General features: G+C 39.5%; 1 protein-coding gene across 4 annotated transcripts in view; it reads right to left on the bottom strand.

Annotated features, from left to right (window-relative positions):
• SYNE2 (spectrin repeat containing nuclear envelope protein 2) overlaps positions 1-16,035 on the bottom strand; it is a 185,718-nt gene that overhangs the window by 138,308 nt on the left and 31,375 nt on the right. For all 4 annotated transcript variants that reach the window (XM_037393367.1, XM_037393368.1, XM_037393369.1 and 1 more), the window contains exons 13-28: positions 14,450-14,562; positions 13,617-13,773; positions 11,823-11,919; positions 11,473-11,660; positions 11,148-11,312; positions 9,668-9,844; positions 7,741-7,899; positions 7,297-7,470; positions 6,224-6,358; positions 5,912-6,067; positions 4,503-4,714; positions 4,164-4,236; positions 2,936-3,054; positions 2,203-2,326; positions 1,218-1,375; positions 611-758 (exon numbers count right to left, since the gene is read on the bottom strand). In XM_037393367.1, coding sequence (XP_037249264.1) covers positions 611-758; positions 1,218-1,375; positions 2,203-2,326; positions 2,936-3,054; positions 4,164-4,236; positions 4,503-4,714; positions 5,912-6,067; positions 6,224-6,358; positions 7,297-7,470; positions 7,741-7,899; positions 9,668-9,844; positions 11,148-11,312; positions 11,473-11,660; positions 11,823-11,919; positions 13,617-13,773; positions 14,450-14,562 — 2,355 coding nt within the window. The remainder of the gene's footprint in view (positions 1-610; positions 759-1,217; positions 1,376-2,202; positions 2,327-2,935; positions 3,055-4,163; positions 4,237-4,502; positions 4,715-5,911; positions 6,068-6,223; positions 6,359-7,296; positions 7,471-7,740; positions 7,900-9,667; positions 9,845-11,147; positions 11,313-11,472; positions 11,661-11,822; positions 11,920-13,616; positions 13,774-14,449; positions 14,563-16,035) is intronic.

The raw sequence follows: 16,035 nt of genomic DNA on the forward strand, positions 1-16,035 counted from the left end.
CCCTAGAGCTTGAGAGGCCTAAATCCTACCTCGCTCAAGAGCCAAGGGCAGACAAACACAATCTTTCAGCTCTGTGTAGCTGTCAGTGTGTTCAGCTCGGAGTGTGTGTCAAGAACAAAAAAATATTCACTCTGCCTAATAGACAGACCAGAGCCTAAGCATAAGAACCTCACAGTAGGCGAACAAGTTATTGCACACGTGCAGAGCTTCCAAAACCATCCTGAGGTGTGCTCAGATACCTCAGCAGATGTGACACAGACAGCTTAGTTTAGCTCACAAATTAACACCAGATTACGTATATGAGTCCACAGAGTGATGTAAAGCCAGGTGGGAACACAGTAAATCTGGATCAAAGGAAAGTCCTAACCTAAGACAAAAAAGTTCATGGCCATGCTTTTTACAGTAGAGCTCATTGAGGGTCCCTGGTTGGCTCTACAGGAACAATGACATTTAAAGCAAAGGGAGTAAAATGCCATTATAGATTTTGGAGGGTTTGGGAAGTCTTGTGAGCAGTCCCAAACTTCTGAATGAAAATCCCATGAAGTTCTCCAGCTCCTAGACATATTAAGAAACACGCTGGCTGGGGTGTGGTCTCTGCATTTTCCCTTACCTTTAGTTCCCTATAAGCAAGATCACTATTCATCAGATTAAACTGCTGGATTTCCTTCTTCTTCAGCCGCTGATCTAATTCACATAGAAGAATGGATTCATTTTCTATTGGCAAAACAATTTCCAAAGCCGTCCTTAAAGAGTTTGTTCTACAAGAAAGGTAACAAACGATGAATGAGGAAAGCAAGCAAGAAAAGACACTCAACATTTTACAGTACAAAAAGCCACAAAGATAATGTAATTGACTGTCTAACAGATCTAATCATCCTCCTCCTGAGGTCAAAAGAGTTTTCCCATCAATTAGAAAGACAAGTAGTGTGAATACTAGTGAATTTAACCAAAAAGTTGAAGGAAATAACAGCAAACTTGAGAATACTGCACAGTGATGTTACACAGATTTGGCTCTGTGCTTCTTGGAGAGATTCACACTATCTGCAATATGTATATGAACCAAGTACAACTAAGAAAAAAATTAATCTTATGCAATTAAAAAAAAAGGTTAAAAACGTACAGGTATTTTCTGTAATGGCATACCATTTCCTTCACAATACACACGTTAGTTAAAATGAACTATTCTTTAGCTATTATCATGAAGTGTTATTTTATACCTGTTACTTATAATATCCTGAAGCTCTTCCCATTCTTCTTTTAATTTGCTTCTTGTCTCAGAGATAGCAGCCTGCTGCACTTCAACTCCAAGATTTTCCAAGGTAGATGAGATGTTTTCGAATTGTGTCCAACCACTAACAGTTTCACTCTCTACCACCTACAAGATAGGCAGCGCTAATTGCATTAATATGATACTGTATTTCTCAATGGACTAGACAGCTCATAAAATTACAGTCACAAGACTCTCTACAAAAGAAGTGAAAACATCACCTGAAAGTAAGAGTATCTAATGCTTTCTTTTTCTTTAAGACTCCATTTTTAGCTGCATGCAGACCTCTACAACCTTTTACGATCAAAATTTCCCTGTCAGATATATGTCTCAGCTGTATTTTATAAAAGGGTCAATAAATATGCTTCAGCCATTTTTACTACAAGAATAAAGAGAAAATACCTCAGCTATGCTCAAAAGAACAAAACACAAACATTCTGAGATGCTAGATAAGCTTCACACTCCTTTCAAGCAAGGACTTGGAAAATTACATTAATAAATTCTCCAACATCAATTATGTGCCTTTTATTATCCTCTTAAGGACCTCACAAACTTAATCAAGTTTTAAGTCCTGCACATACACCCCTACTATTTGATGGCTCAACTCCGTTGACTCCTCCAACCCTGACCGTGGTTCATCACTTACCGCTCCTGCCGATAAAAAGAGCTGCTTTCTGGTTATTTTTACCTTTAGAACTATTTCAGCCTGCAGAACACAAACTGAGAGCCACCCATTTCTTCTTTCAGCAACATTTGCAAACTCCACCACTAAGAATGAATGTAGTTCTGCTGAATGCTAAACCCTTGATTTCCCTTCTACTTCTAATAAACCTGGTCATAAGGATGCTACTTTTCCTAACACAGAGAGGTGAGGGCTCTACATAAGAAAATAACAATTTAGGCACCAGGTAAGTTTTTAAAAGATGAACACTTACCTGTAGCTCAAGCAGCTTATTCTGAAGGCATGAAGTGCCTTTTACTTCATCTGTAAAGCCAGATGCTACTTTATCTCGGCTTATTTGTAAAAGTTCCTCCAGGTTACTTCTTTGTGTGTTATAGCTAAAGAAAGATGCAATCACTGTCACAGAGAATATTACTTCTAATTCAATGGAAGAAGGCAGGGTATGGGACTAGCTGACCAATAGATCACTGCATAAAATAAGCACAGTCTATTGCAAATGCATATTTTTACCTAAGTCCCAAATGAATGGGCATAAATGAGTAACATACAAGAGAGCTGAGAAATTCCTCACCTGGCTGATTTTCAAGTATGAATGTCTGCCTGCAATCTCTAAATTCAGTTTTATGAAAGTAAAAATGTCAGTTCTTTAAAAATGTGCCACTTCTTTTTATTTTGCAATACTTGAAGTTATTAGTAAGGCAGATACAGATTTTTCCAGCCCAAGAAGAGAGCAGAAGAAAAAGTTTCATAGCTCAAAGTGTTCTTGCCCCAAAATCCCAATTTTTTTTTTAATTAATTTTGAAGCATTTAGCTACTATAGTTCTTCCTTATCAATTACAGAGCAATGTTAAGTACAGTGTAGTAGAACAAGAACAGAACTCCGCATAGCAGAAGTGCACCCTATGTTCAATAGATTCAATTAATTTATGAATGTCTAGCACAGTACCATCTCTTAATATATAATCATTTTATCCTTTAAAAAGTACCTCTCCAATAAAGCTGGTATGGGCAAATCACTGTCTTCCTCAAATTTCTTTGCACAGCTTTCTCCATTGTGATGTTTCACATCTGGTTCCAAAACTGTATCTGCAGCAGGTCTTGAGGTCTAAGTGAAAATAAAAAAGGCAACAGTGACCTCTGCATCATGCTGCGTTAACACACAGTGAAGACTGACAGACATCTGTGAACCCCTGAAAGAAGCAATCGCTTCATGTTTCCCAAAGGAGAGGAGAGGTACCACTCCTGAATACAAGATGTTTTTAAACTCATCATAACCAAAAGAGCAAATCTTTGAACACTTGCAGCCAGGTCATTCATTCATTCCTTCCACAGATGCTGGGGTCTTTGGCAAGCACAATCCACTTATGCAAGTTTTTGCTGCAGCTCCATGGACATCCTCGGGCAACCCCAAGGCACTGTCTTCTGCAGCTTTTGTCAGGCTGCTTGTACCAGATGGCTTCAGATGCCTCTCGCCCTTGATTCCAGGGTACACTCTACTGCTCGGCTGGAGGCTAGCTTATGTTATACAATTCATACTTTGATTACCCACGAAAGAACAGATTTCATCGTTGTATCAGGGACACTATTAATAGCCTTACAAGAGGTGTCCCTTCATAATACTCAATTCCTACATATCTTCAAACTATGTAAATGCAGTGGGTCCCTTCCTACAAACCACCGGTCTCGAGGCTGTCTGATGATGAGCTGTCTGCAGCCTTACTTGCATGAATGTTTAAGCTGAACAAGACATCTGTGGCATCCAAACAATGAAGTGCAGTATCTTCTCTCTGAAATTATTTCTAAGAAGATACATGTGTTCCAGTTTGCCCTACGTTTTTCTAAAGCAAATGCCTCCAACTCTTCACTAGTTTTTCTCTCTCTATTCTTTGGAACTTGTTCAAATTACAGGGGCACTATGGGTGATTTGCACTTGAACACACATGATGACTCCAGCTAAAAACCACTCTTCAGGAAAATACAATGCAAGGTCAGAGGCTCGCATCTCCTCAGGATGCTTAGAGTTGTCCCTTGCACGCTACTTCTTAGTATTCACTTGGTCTACATTCCCAAGGTGCAACGGGTTTTTGATGTCTGACCAGAGGCCTGAGGTCCTACCACAGTAAGAACAGTAACAGAAATAATCAATTTTTCCTTCTGGCAATGATCTTCCTTACACAGGGCACTGTTTTCTAACAGTAAGTATGGACTTCTTACCTCCTGCACTGAGAAGATACCAATTTGTTGAGAAGAACCAGGCTTTTCTCCATTCTCAGAAACAACAGAGCTCCTGCAGTTTAAAAAAAATCTCAGCTTAAGAACAAAATACGAAATACAAAGGGAAAAAAAGAAATCCTAGCTAATGATTAATAACAGTGCAGCTGTGATGGAGGGTAATCAAACATTGTACTTGCCAGTTTATAAATGCTTAAATGTACAGTTACCTATAGTAGTGTACATAGTAACATACTCGGTAATACATTTACCCGATCACAAAATCTATCCATGTATCCGATTTCTACAATGCTACAACACACCAAGCACTCAGTCACCCACTCTTTTTTAGATGACTGTCCTTTTCCAGCATGAGACAGCAGGGCTGTGTAAGTATCTGCCACACTTTGTTGAAGCTTTTCTAGCTTTTGCTCACAGTCTGCAGTCAGTGTCTGTAACCCTGGGATGATTTCTTCTGATAGTCTTCCCAATATTTTAAGGTTTTCTAATGACTTGCTAAGTTCTCTCTGGCTGCCTTCATGTGAAAAAAAGGCCTAAACAAAGAAAAACAATATAATAAACTCATGTTAAGTCATGAGGATATGCAATTATTCTCATACATTTTTTTCTGTTTCCATTGTCTTCTCAGATGAGTGCACTTAAAGCATAAGCTGTCAAAACCAGGAGAGAAACATTTATCTTCCCTTGATTCTTTTTCAAATAGAGACAGGAAACAGGATTCCTGGCAACATGTTGCTCAGCTGCATTCACAAGACTATACTGACTCTTGCTTGATTATGTTTCTATAATTTTAGCTACTTTGGTCCCAAGTCCTCTTCACACTGATATCAGATATACATGTTCCATTGACTACAGAAAAAGAAGAATTGGACAATTTATTTAAAATATTCCCTATTGATAACTATACTTTCTAGGGTAAAATCAAGATATACTAAAAATCTAACAAAAATATGAACAGAAGGAATGCACCTGAGAATGTTTATTTCTCTTTACTCTTGCATATGTAATATTTGCTGAATGTGAACCCATAAGAAGCAAAGACTAAAACTCCACTGAATTCAGCAAAGACCAAAATTTCATCAGGAGAGCAATTTCTTAATCTTTGAAGTGGTAAACTGGCCACACCAATGCATCTCAAAGAGGAAGAGGAAGGAAAACACTAGAAGTAATGAAGTGTAAAACTCGCTGCTTATGGAATATGTAAAATTCACCATGACTCACCCTGGCAAATGAATCATGAATGTCTTATGTCTAACCCTGTAGTTAATTTATATACAGCACAAGCACAGAGGTAAAGTGCAGCTATTGCACTGTGAGAAGATACTCTCACCTGAAGACACCTAACACCACCTATGCAACTGTAACAAATCAAGGGAGTCATACTTAATAATTACAACACTTAACAATTTCTTAGTTTTACATTTTGCACAGCTAAATCTGTTTAAATGCTTCAATGTCTTTTAAAAAAAAAAAAAAAAAAGGAAAAAAAGATACCATCCATGTAACAAGGAAGTAATCCTAGAAGTCTGCAAAGAGGCTAATATATGCAGTCAAAAAAAGGTAAAGAAATAAATTAGGTAGCCTCTTTATTCTGTATTTACATAGCATAGAGCACAAGGGTCTTGTTCCACAAACACAGACTGCAATAATGTACCTAAAACCGAGCGAGAGGGACAGACAAAGCATTCACAAAGACAGGTAAGTGACCAGATAAGGAATGTGTTAGGTACCTCATGTTCCTTGATGAGCCCTTTGGTTTTATCCATACTTAGGAGTTTCTTCTCTTTGCCTAATTGCTTATTGATTTTTTTAAAAGTTGCATTAAATTTCTTTTTTTCCCTTTCTACTATAAGCTGGACATAGGATATAATTTCATGATGAACTTCCTGCAAAATTCAAAACACATTGTCCCTGTGAGATGGTGAGACAGTATTACAAAGTAAATAAAAACCTCAGAACATACAGTGACCAAAAAAATCATTTTCAAAGATGCAGAGCTTAATGAGAACAGACAGTGGATTCTCCTTCCTATATTATCTCACCTCCCATCTTCTACGAACATCCTTACTCTTTTCTTCCACTACCAGTTTTTCATGATCAGGTGAAATATTTTTCAGTTGTTCTGCTGCTTTCAAAAATTTGTCAAGAACTTTATTGTCCAGAGCATTAAAAGCCTCCTGCAAGAAAAACATCACAATGGAAAATGACCAGAACTGAATGTAGTTTATTTATCTAATAAAATTACACCAGTAGCATACAAAAGCCATGCATAAAGCATGTACACATTGCATGTATGGGCTGTGGTGGCCCTTGCATGGGTGAGTATGAGGGAATTCTCCACCCCTGCATATCTGCAAAAGGTTGCAGACAGTACCACTGTATGCTTTTTGGAGAAAAGGAGATGTTCTTGTAACTCCTCTTTTAGGGGTGAATTTGGTACCAAAGAAGAATGATTAAGGTCCCTGAACTCTGCCTCATTTCTAGGGAATATACCTGGCCACGACCCATGCCTGTCAGAGAGCGGGTGGAGGTCTGCCTCAGTGTGATGGGACCCTGGGAGATGGATGGCCTGGGGTGAGGCTCTGTGCCACGTCTGGCACACGGCCACCCAGGCCTTGCTGTGCAAGGCGAGGCAACACAGATTCTGTGCACCTCCATTTCTGATACCTCACTAAGGACTCTTTTAAGAGATTCAGATTTTGAGATCAAACACTTTACCAGTTAGTCACTGGGAAAAAGAGGAGATTCAGTATTTATAATCACATTTGAAAAACCTGTCCAAGAATTCAGAATGGGATTCTCGATGGGAATCATACTTATTAATCGGGCAAAAACCCATGGCTGTAGTTCAGAACATGATGAGTTCTGATGGGATGATGGAGTAATTTAAGTTAAGAGAGGGCACTGAATAAACTGCCACACAGATTTACATTTCCTCATTCAAGCTGTCTGCCAAGTTTATATATGCAAAAAGTGCTAAATTAAACAGTTGAAAAAAGCATTAATAACTACCAAAAAAAAAAAATCTGATATTTTTCTCACTGTGGTACCTTAGACCCTTAGAGACTAAATAGCACTAATACTCAAATTCATCTGGCTCAGAAAACAAACTCACCTCGTATCTGGAAACACATTCTTCAGGACTTAACTTTTGACTGACAAGTTGCACAGCCTTTGAAATAGAAGCCTCAAGTTCTTTCTGGGTTTCTTCAAAATTGAGCAAAGCCTCCTTCTCTGAGGGTCTCTTCTCAGATTTGGACAAGATATTGTTAATATCACCCATGACAGCCTTTGAAGAAAGAGACTCTTTTCAAAACATGCCTGAGTGTCAGTAACTACATAAAGCTATTGGTTCATAACATCATTCAAGTTTTTCGAGTTGAGATACTGATCTTTGAAATCTTCTAGTTTTTGCCCCAGAAAGAGTCTGGGAGACTGATTCCAATAGTATAAAACCTTTTCCATTTTACCTGACTGACAAGGAGTCTTCCTAATCACATAATGCTAAAATTAGAGATGTCTGTGTGTATAAAGTACAGTAACAATAAAAAAGGAGTACCTCTATTTTGCCTCTGGCTTCTTTAATTCGTGCCTGTAATCCAGGGACGTGAGAATGCTCTTGGAACACCGGACTTGAAACGTTTTGCGTCAGGGATTGCAGGACCTCTTCTGCTGCCACAACTTGTTCTCGACATGAAGTTCCCCTTGCAGCCAGGCTCTGGTTGAATGAAAAGTATTAGAAGTCTCTACAGTGTTTATGTTGTTTTACTTAAAGGAACTGAATGAAAAAGCCAGCCCTGATAATGGGTTATCAGCAGTTACTCAAGGAAAAATTCTATATTACAATTATGGTCAGTGTACTGCACTGCAAAAGCTCTGTGTAGAGAGAAAGAAATTTGCTGCCATCCACAGGGGATTCTGTTGGCTGAAACAGTCTTTCTGTCAATGTAACACCTCCCATGTCTTTGCCTTAGAGCCAATTAGACTTATTTTTTAAACAGGGTCTCCCATCCTAACAGCTTTCCAAATGAATGTACAAACTACACATTTGGATATGCATCATCTGATCACAAAGTCATCCAAAAGTAAGTATATACCAAGGCTCAGACTTTCTTGCTGAAGTACTAAAAGACAGGAAGCAGCTGGGTATTTTGCATGCAAAAGTTGTGTGTGATATTTGAATATTTATAATGAATTGTCATTATTAGAGCTGTTTTGATCTATGAATATTCAATACGTTTTCCTGTTTGGTGTTGTCAGTTAGCATTCTTCTAATGATAATCAGTGCTTTATTCTGGATCTCAGCCTATTGTACCACAGGTAATAAGCGATGCATCTCTTCTGCTCACAGACATGGAGATACAGTACGAGTCGCCTTTTTGGAGGCTGTATTTCAGGGTATCTTTCGTTACTTCATTGGTTTTAAAAAACTAGTGTCACACTGCAAAATAAGGCTTCTTTTTTAAACATATGCCCACAACTACAAAAAGATTAATGCATTCTTTTCATAGTCTCATACTCCTAATTCTGTCAACTAAACACAGAGCAAGAAGGCACAAACCAAAAGTAAAATAACATTTATTCTGGCTCACAGTTATTGTAGGTGGATTTAATGTACTAAAAAAGATCTCTGTCTAATTTTCATACTTGGAGGAAGCTCCTTTTGGTGGTCACCTTCCTATCATTAGATTATACTGGCCCTGTTGCAGAAATAGCAAAAGGCAACATAAGACAGTGCTTCAACTTCTCCAATGCAAAGCTTGGCATCTTCGTTCAGTCTCACCTTCACTGGCAGGTGAAGAAAATAAACCAGAATTTCTGCTGAAACTGCTAATTTTTCCACCTGCCACCTGCTGGTGGGGGAAACAGTAATCCCTTGCAGAGAGACATGGGAAATAATAGACTACTGGAAGTAATAAGAAATATATCGGTGCTCACTGCAGATGTGTAGAGCAGCTGCCTAGAAGCTGAGATACCCAAATTGCCCAGCATGCCACTGAAAATACTTCAAGCATTCTAGTTTTTGACAGGTAAGCCTTGAATACAGCCAAGTTGTCCTAAACTTTCTCCCTGCGCTGGAGGGCAGATGATAGAAAACACTGTATGACCAGGGGAAATTCTCAACTCTACACCTTGCAAAGTTTTACTGTGCTAGGAAAGCTGTGCTAGACAGGAGGAATTAATATCACTTAAGAGCAAGCTGTTGATCAGTGGCACGAACAGCACTTCCTCAGCACCTGCTCAGCACCTGGAAATGCTGATGTTGGAAGAGTCATTTATAGCTCATCTGGGAGTGATCCTGGGAAATAACACCAAAACACTAATATGTATATGTAATGCCTTGGCTTTTACCAGTGTTACAGCACAAAATCCACATTCATTTCTGCTTCATTGATGACGGCTTATATTACCCCAGCCACAAATCCATGCTGAAAGATGAGAATCTGATGAGCAAGTATTTCAAGCAGTATTATTTCCATTTTCACCTGCAAACGTTCCTTCAGCTCAGGTTCCACAAGCCCCTCATGACTGATCTCACTCAGCAGACACCCAGCCTCTGCTGCCCAGCCGTCCACCCCTCCAAGGAGCTCGTCAGTTTTCTCCAGGCTCCCTGGAAGCTCCCTGGTCTTTTCAGCAGCACCTGTGCTCTCTTCACCACCAACCTATAAACAAAGAGCAGGGTAAGATATTCATTCCCCTCATCGGTTCACAGGGCTCTCCACTACCCTCCTGCAGAGCACAGTCACCACTTGAGTTACTTTCCAGCTTTAGCACCCAACAGGGGTTGAAGAAGAGATAAATGCCAAACACATTGGTAAATAAACCACGTGAGGCTCGGTTCTTCAACCCTGAGAGCAGGTGGGACAGCATAACCTGTGCCAATATGGTCTGCCCCCTCCCCTATAAACAAGCAGCCATAGCCACACTACTATCAAGAGTAACTCCTGGGCTGCAGCATCCCCCAGTCTATGCCAAGGAACTGTCCAGGAGAACAACAGCTGGGGTTGGTCAAATCAAGACCAGGGAGGGTGCTAACAGTTTAACAATACTGGCAGTCACAGGCTACAGCTCAAGCATTTAACCTTGCCTTTTTATATACAAAAATAGATATAATATATATTATAGCCATAATGTCCAAAGCAATGCCAGAAAAATAACTCCTGAAGTCCTTAAGCCCTTGTAAGGGTGCAAGAGGCCTCTTTATCCCTGCTTTCTGAATGTATTTCCTAAAAGCATCTCTTACTAAAGGTTTTTCTAGGAAACTCTCGATTTCCTTCACCCTGGGGAACAGGTTTCCTTTGATCTTCTTGCATTCTCACCAAGCTCATCTGCTACAAAAATGTTGTCATATTTTGCCACCGTCTATTGTCACAGCAATACCTTTAATGAATGTGAATGAAAGGCTCAACTTTGAAAATTAAGAGCTCTAATACTCCCAGGCAGAGTGAAAATGTCATTCTTGTGAAAGCATTCTAGGAAATGTAATATACATAACATTAAGCAGGTTGTATAGGAATTTACAGCAGCCTAAAAACCTGTCAAGTGAGATGGTGTGAAGTCGCACAACCCTGGAAATATCATCTGTGCAGCAATAATTACTTTCTACTAGCTGAGACACAGATTATAAAATTTAGCAAAGGCTCACAAGCTCTTAACAAATTGATTATTTCTGTCTCTGAACTTGAATAAAGAGCTTCATTCTGCAACAAGACTACCTTTTATAAGTGGTTTTAAAATTTCCATTTAAACAATTGAACACTTTCCATTGTGTTATAAAGAGCATTTAACTGAGTTTAAAAGACTTAAAAATGGGATGCCTCTGTGCATTCTCTGTTCCTCCTGTTTTAAAACTAGCAATACTGAGTTGACTGAAAGATTCATTCATCTCTTATTAGCAAGCTAAGTCTAGAAAACACCTCTTTGAAGGCTGCATGGCAAAAGAGTCATATGACACTAGTAACTTACAAAGTGTGTCCTCTTGATGAACTTTGCCCATCTCCTGTTCAGTTTCTTCAGCTCTTTGGCAATATTTGATCCAACTTGCTCTTTGCTAACTTTGATAAGATAATTTCCAGCTTCATTTAAGGAACCATGAACCAAATTCCACTTTGCCAGATTCTCAGCAGGGATCTAGACAGAGACACTGAAATTGTTTAAACAGAACCCTGCCGAAAGTCTATTTCCAAAATGAAGAACAGAAAAGCAACAACAACAGCCACGTATAATGCTTTCTTTCTAGAAGGCTTCCAGGTATCTGTCTGTCATTACAAAGAGAAATCCAGCCACATACCTCTTTCAGATGCTCATCTCTGTTTTCATCCAGCCACATCTTTAGTAAGCGGATGTTTTCTGTATAATTACTCCAGGAAGACAGGACTTTATGTAGGGTGGTATTTACATTGGAAATATAGTCTCTGCACACAGAAATCTTTGACCGCACTGTCTTAAAAAGTTTGCTAATTTCTTGAGGATCTCCAGCTAGGACATCAAATAGGGAATATCGTTATACGTTTGGATGGGAACAGATGCTAATTACAAAGAAGCAGTATTTTATACAAAACGTAAGAGGGAGTTAAAACTGATGATGGCACATCGGTTCAAAATAGAGGTCTTCATATCAGTTTATGTGCACAAACTTACCGAAATCAGGACTGCTTATGTTTTTGTTTTTCAAATCTTCACAGATGTGAGTAGCAGTTTCTAGTTGCGTTTCAAGTCTCTTTTCTTCAATGAAATTCTGCCCAAAGTGAAAAGTAATTGGCATGGGTAACACTAACCTACATAAAACTAGGTAGGAAATGTAGCCTGGGATACATTTCTCTAAGTATGAGCCTATAACCTGCATCCCATCCAGCAACTCATCTGCACCCTTTAGTCTGAAACAGACTTGCTCTTTTTTCTGCTCGTGCAGAGAGTAACTTAAATGGGAACATAAATACCTGAATGCCATTGCCTAAGTCACAGCCCTGCATGAGTCAGGACTACCTATTTCAAAAATTCACAGCCCTAGGACAATATTGAAAAATGGTATCTAGAACAAGACAGGCAGAATTTAGTCACATAAGTCAAAAAAGTGATGAAAGTGAAAGGTGGGTTTCTCTGCATGCACAGAAATACCGACATGCCTAGTTCCTGCCACAGATCAAGTAGGATCCAAACTGAGGATGGAAAGGCTGAGGGAGGAAGAAATGAGAGCAGAAAAGGAGACTCGTGCTTTGAACATTCACCCAGGGAATGAGGGTTGATCCTCAGTCCCTCTGTCTGAGCTGCATCTCACCCCAGAGCTCCCCACTCCTACAAATGTATTATCCAGTGGGCTACAAAACAACCCCTCCTGTGGCCATGACAAACCTAGGCCACCACGCCACCACTCAGCCAGGACTGCACAGCATGGGACCAGAAGAGCCAGCAACAAGCCTTAAACTCCTGGGGAAAGCTCTATATTCTATCAGCTTGAGAAAGATCGCGAACCACAACTGCAGAAATAACATGATAATAAGTATTTAGGAAACCAACTGAACCAAGAAACTCAGTGCAGATTAACTCTGTACTCCCATCTCACCACAGGGTAAGGTTAATACTGTTCAGGAAAACTGGTATTTTACAGAACCTCCTGTTGCCTCCTTCCATAGTTCCGAGGCTGGTGAAATTCCCACTCATTTAGCTAGGGATTGGCCAGGCTGAAAAGCTTCAGAGAAACTCTTTAGAAAATCCACTAAGACGGAATTCACAAGGAGTCCCATTAACTGGAGACAGGGCAAAACTGATGGCATCAGCATTTTCATCTCTCTGCCACTATCCTTGATGCAGTATTCTTTGTCAGTATTTGGGCTAGGGTAATCCATCCCCTACTATAAGCCTACATGTGGCATTATTTTAGTAACTTGAGTCCAGAAGCTGAGCTAAGCACAAAACGTAACAAAATAAGACAATTCGTCATATTCACCCTGAAGGACAAGGGGGTAAGGAAGCTGGGAAAAGGAAGAGACAACAGCAAAAGGCAGTATTACCCAGCACTGTGAGCAATGTTTGTTTTTGAAGATAGCTACTACTGAACTGCCCCAGAGAGGTTGGTATGGATTTGTGCTAGGGAAGGGGTGCTACTGCTGGCTCTATAAATAGTCTAGAAAGAAAGAAATCTTCACAATAAAGAATAAAAAAGGGCAGAGAGAAGATTACAATCACAGCTTTCTCTACTTCTCCAAACTGAAGAAAGAACCCTCATTCAGAGCAAAATGGGAAGACATGGAGGGGAAAGAAAGCTTCCATGGAAGTCTACCTGTCCTTTGATTAAATGCCAAATCTCACAAGTCTACCACGCTTCTGCCAACTATCACAGGATCTTCAGATAAGGACAGACACAAGCTTGAAGCTCAAAGAGAGGTGGGAAAGAAGAATTATTGTCTGGGTGTGATACATATATTTTAAACTTACATTCCAATTTTCCAGCAGTGATTCCACGGACTCTTTTGACCCATATTTCATGTCTGAAATATTCAGCTTTAACATCACCTCATTGGCAATGGCTGAGCACAGTCCATAGTGGTATTCAAGAAAGGTGCTGGACCTTGTGAAACTAATATTGCTGAATCTGCAAACGGTGAAATGTTTCAAAAGTTGATTCAAAATCATTGGATGTAGAAGACATTAATCTATAAGGTTTCTAGCATAAAAACTCAGAATTACATATATGTAAACATTATTTTGTTAGGACAGGAGTAAAATTTTAAGATAACAGTTCATATTTTTAAGTAGCAACAATTTTGAGTCAATACTGACTGCTCAATTTATAAAAAACCTTAAACACCCAGAGAAGGGGCATCTGCCATCTATATGTCATAGCGTCTCAGGTTACCGACACAGATTCGCTGGTGATTTTAGAAAATATCCACCAACCGACATATGGGGTTGCACAACCTGTAGATCTCAGTGATGTTAGAAGGCGGAAATTATTTTCAAAAATGAGAGAATCCCCACCTCCAGAGAAATCTGTACATTCAAAATAGTCATGTTTCCTACCCCTAGTGGGTGTTTCCTATCCACACTAGCAAAGGGCATCTGAAAATGTTCTGTTAATGAGCTCCACTCTGTACACTATGTAATTAGACATTCATTGGACCAATAAGTGACTCTGTGCTTAGGTGTAAAATGCTCTTTTTCTGCAAGGCATAAATAAATTATATGCTTTGTTTCAGAACAGCTGAGCAAGTCAATAGCAGAGCTAGAATACAATGTAGTCAAAGTAGAGGGAATTTGAGTATCACAACCTTCTTTTCATTTCCTCTAACTTTTCAGGCAAGACTAGCGGCATACTCTTCTCATCTTCATTCTTAAATGACTGAAGGGTGTCCAAGTGAGAATCAAAACAATTCATCAAGCCCTGGGGAGAAGAAGACATAGTAAACCAGTCATTTTTATTCTAAGTATTTCATCTGGGAATCTGCAAGTCACGAGCCATTTGGGTGAGAGCTATTAAGAACTAGTCAGCACAAGACAATCTTCCAGTGTCTTTACTCATCAAAGTGTAATGGAACTATTGATCTCATCACCTTCTAAAGTGTATGTTCAGTGCAGTACTATCTGATTTCTCTTACCACTGTGCATCTAGTTAAATATAAGGAACATGAATCTACACTACCCATGCTCTCAGTTTTTTCTGCACTTTCACTGTCACCTTTAGGACAAAAAAAAAAAAGTGTCATTGTAACAGCTTCAGTACATTAAGTTGTTCTGTGCTATGTGTTAGCACAGAGTTGACAGCAAAACCAGATGCATAAACCTATTATGTCACACTTATTTAATATGTCATTTGACTGCTCAACAAATTTACATCTAACACCATACTGATAGCATATCACATTAACTCTCTGATGACCAGTATCACATGATTGAAAACTATTTTACAGCCATGTGTCTTAGCACCAAATTCCCTATGAAAAATAAAATGTAAAATGCATTGCACAGAATATAAGCATATTCATAAATGGCATATAAAGAAATATGCTAAAAGTTCATTTCTGTGTAATAAAGCCTGCCACAAAACATGGTAATGGAAATGGCAAAATCCTGGGGCAGCCCACAACCCCCAATACTGCACAGATTTTAAACACTTTGTGTCCTGGTTTCAGCTGAGATAGTTAATTTTCTTCTTAGTAGCTGGTCCAGTGCTATGTTTTGGATTTGGTGTGAGAACAATGTTGACAGCACACTGATGGTTTTGGTTGTTGCTTGCTAATGTTTATACCAAGTCAAAGACTTTCCAGTTTCTTGGTCCCTGCCAGCCAGAGGGCTGGGGGGGCACAAGAAGTTGGGAGGGGACACAACCAGGACAGCTAACTCCTACTAGCAAAGAGGATATTCCATACCATATGACATCATGCTGAGTATATATAAGCTGAAGGAAGTAGGAGGAGGGGGGGACGTTTGCCATTATGGCATTTGTCTTCCCAAGTAACTGTGAGGTCTGATGGAGCCCTGCTGTCCTGGAGATGGCTGAACACCTGCCTGCTGATGGGAAGTGGTGAATGAATTCTTTGCTTTGCTTCGCTTCGCTTGTGTGTGTGGTTTTTGCTTTACTTATTAAATTGTTTTTATCTCCATCCTTGAGTTTTACATTCCTTTCCAATTCTCCTCCCCATCCCTCTGGGTGAGAGGGAGCAGTGAGTGGCTGCATGGTGCTTAGTTACCAGCGGGGGTTAAGCCACAACAACTTGCTTTTGTAACCTTACAACTATTCCAGTCAGACAGTTATGGACATTGGTGGGTAATTTCCTAGACTTTAAAAGAAAGTAAATTTTCCATTATAAGGCACCACCTTGTCAACAAGATCCCCATATGAGATATACTAAAAGGA

Source organism: Falco rusticolus, chromosome 7 (assembly GCF_015220075.1).
Source record: "Falco rusticolus isolate bFalRus1 chromosome 7, bFalRus1.pri, whole genome shotgun sequence".
Taxonomy (NCBI): Eukaryota; Metazoa; Chordata; class Aves; order Falconiformes; family Falconidae; genus Falco; species Falco rusticolus.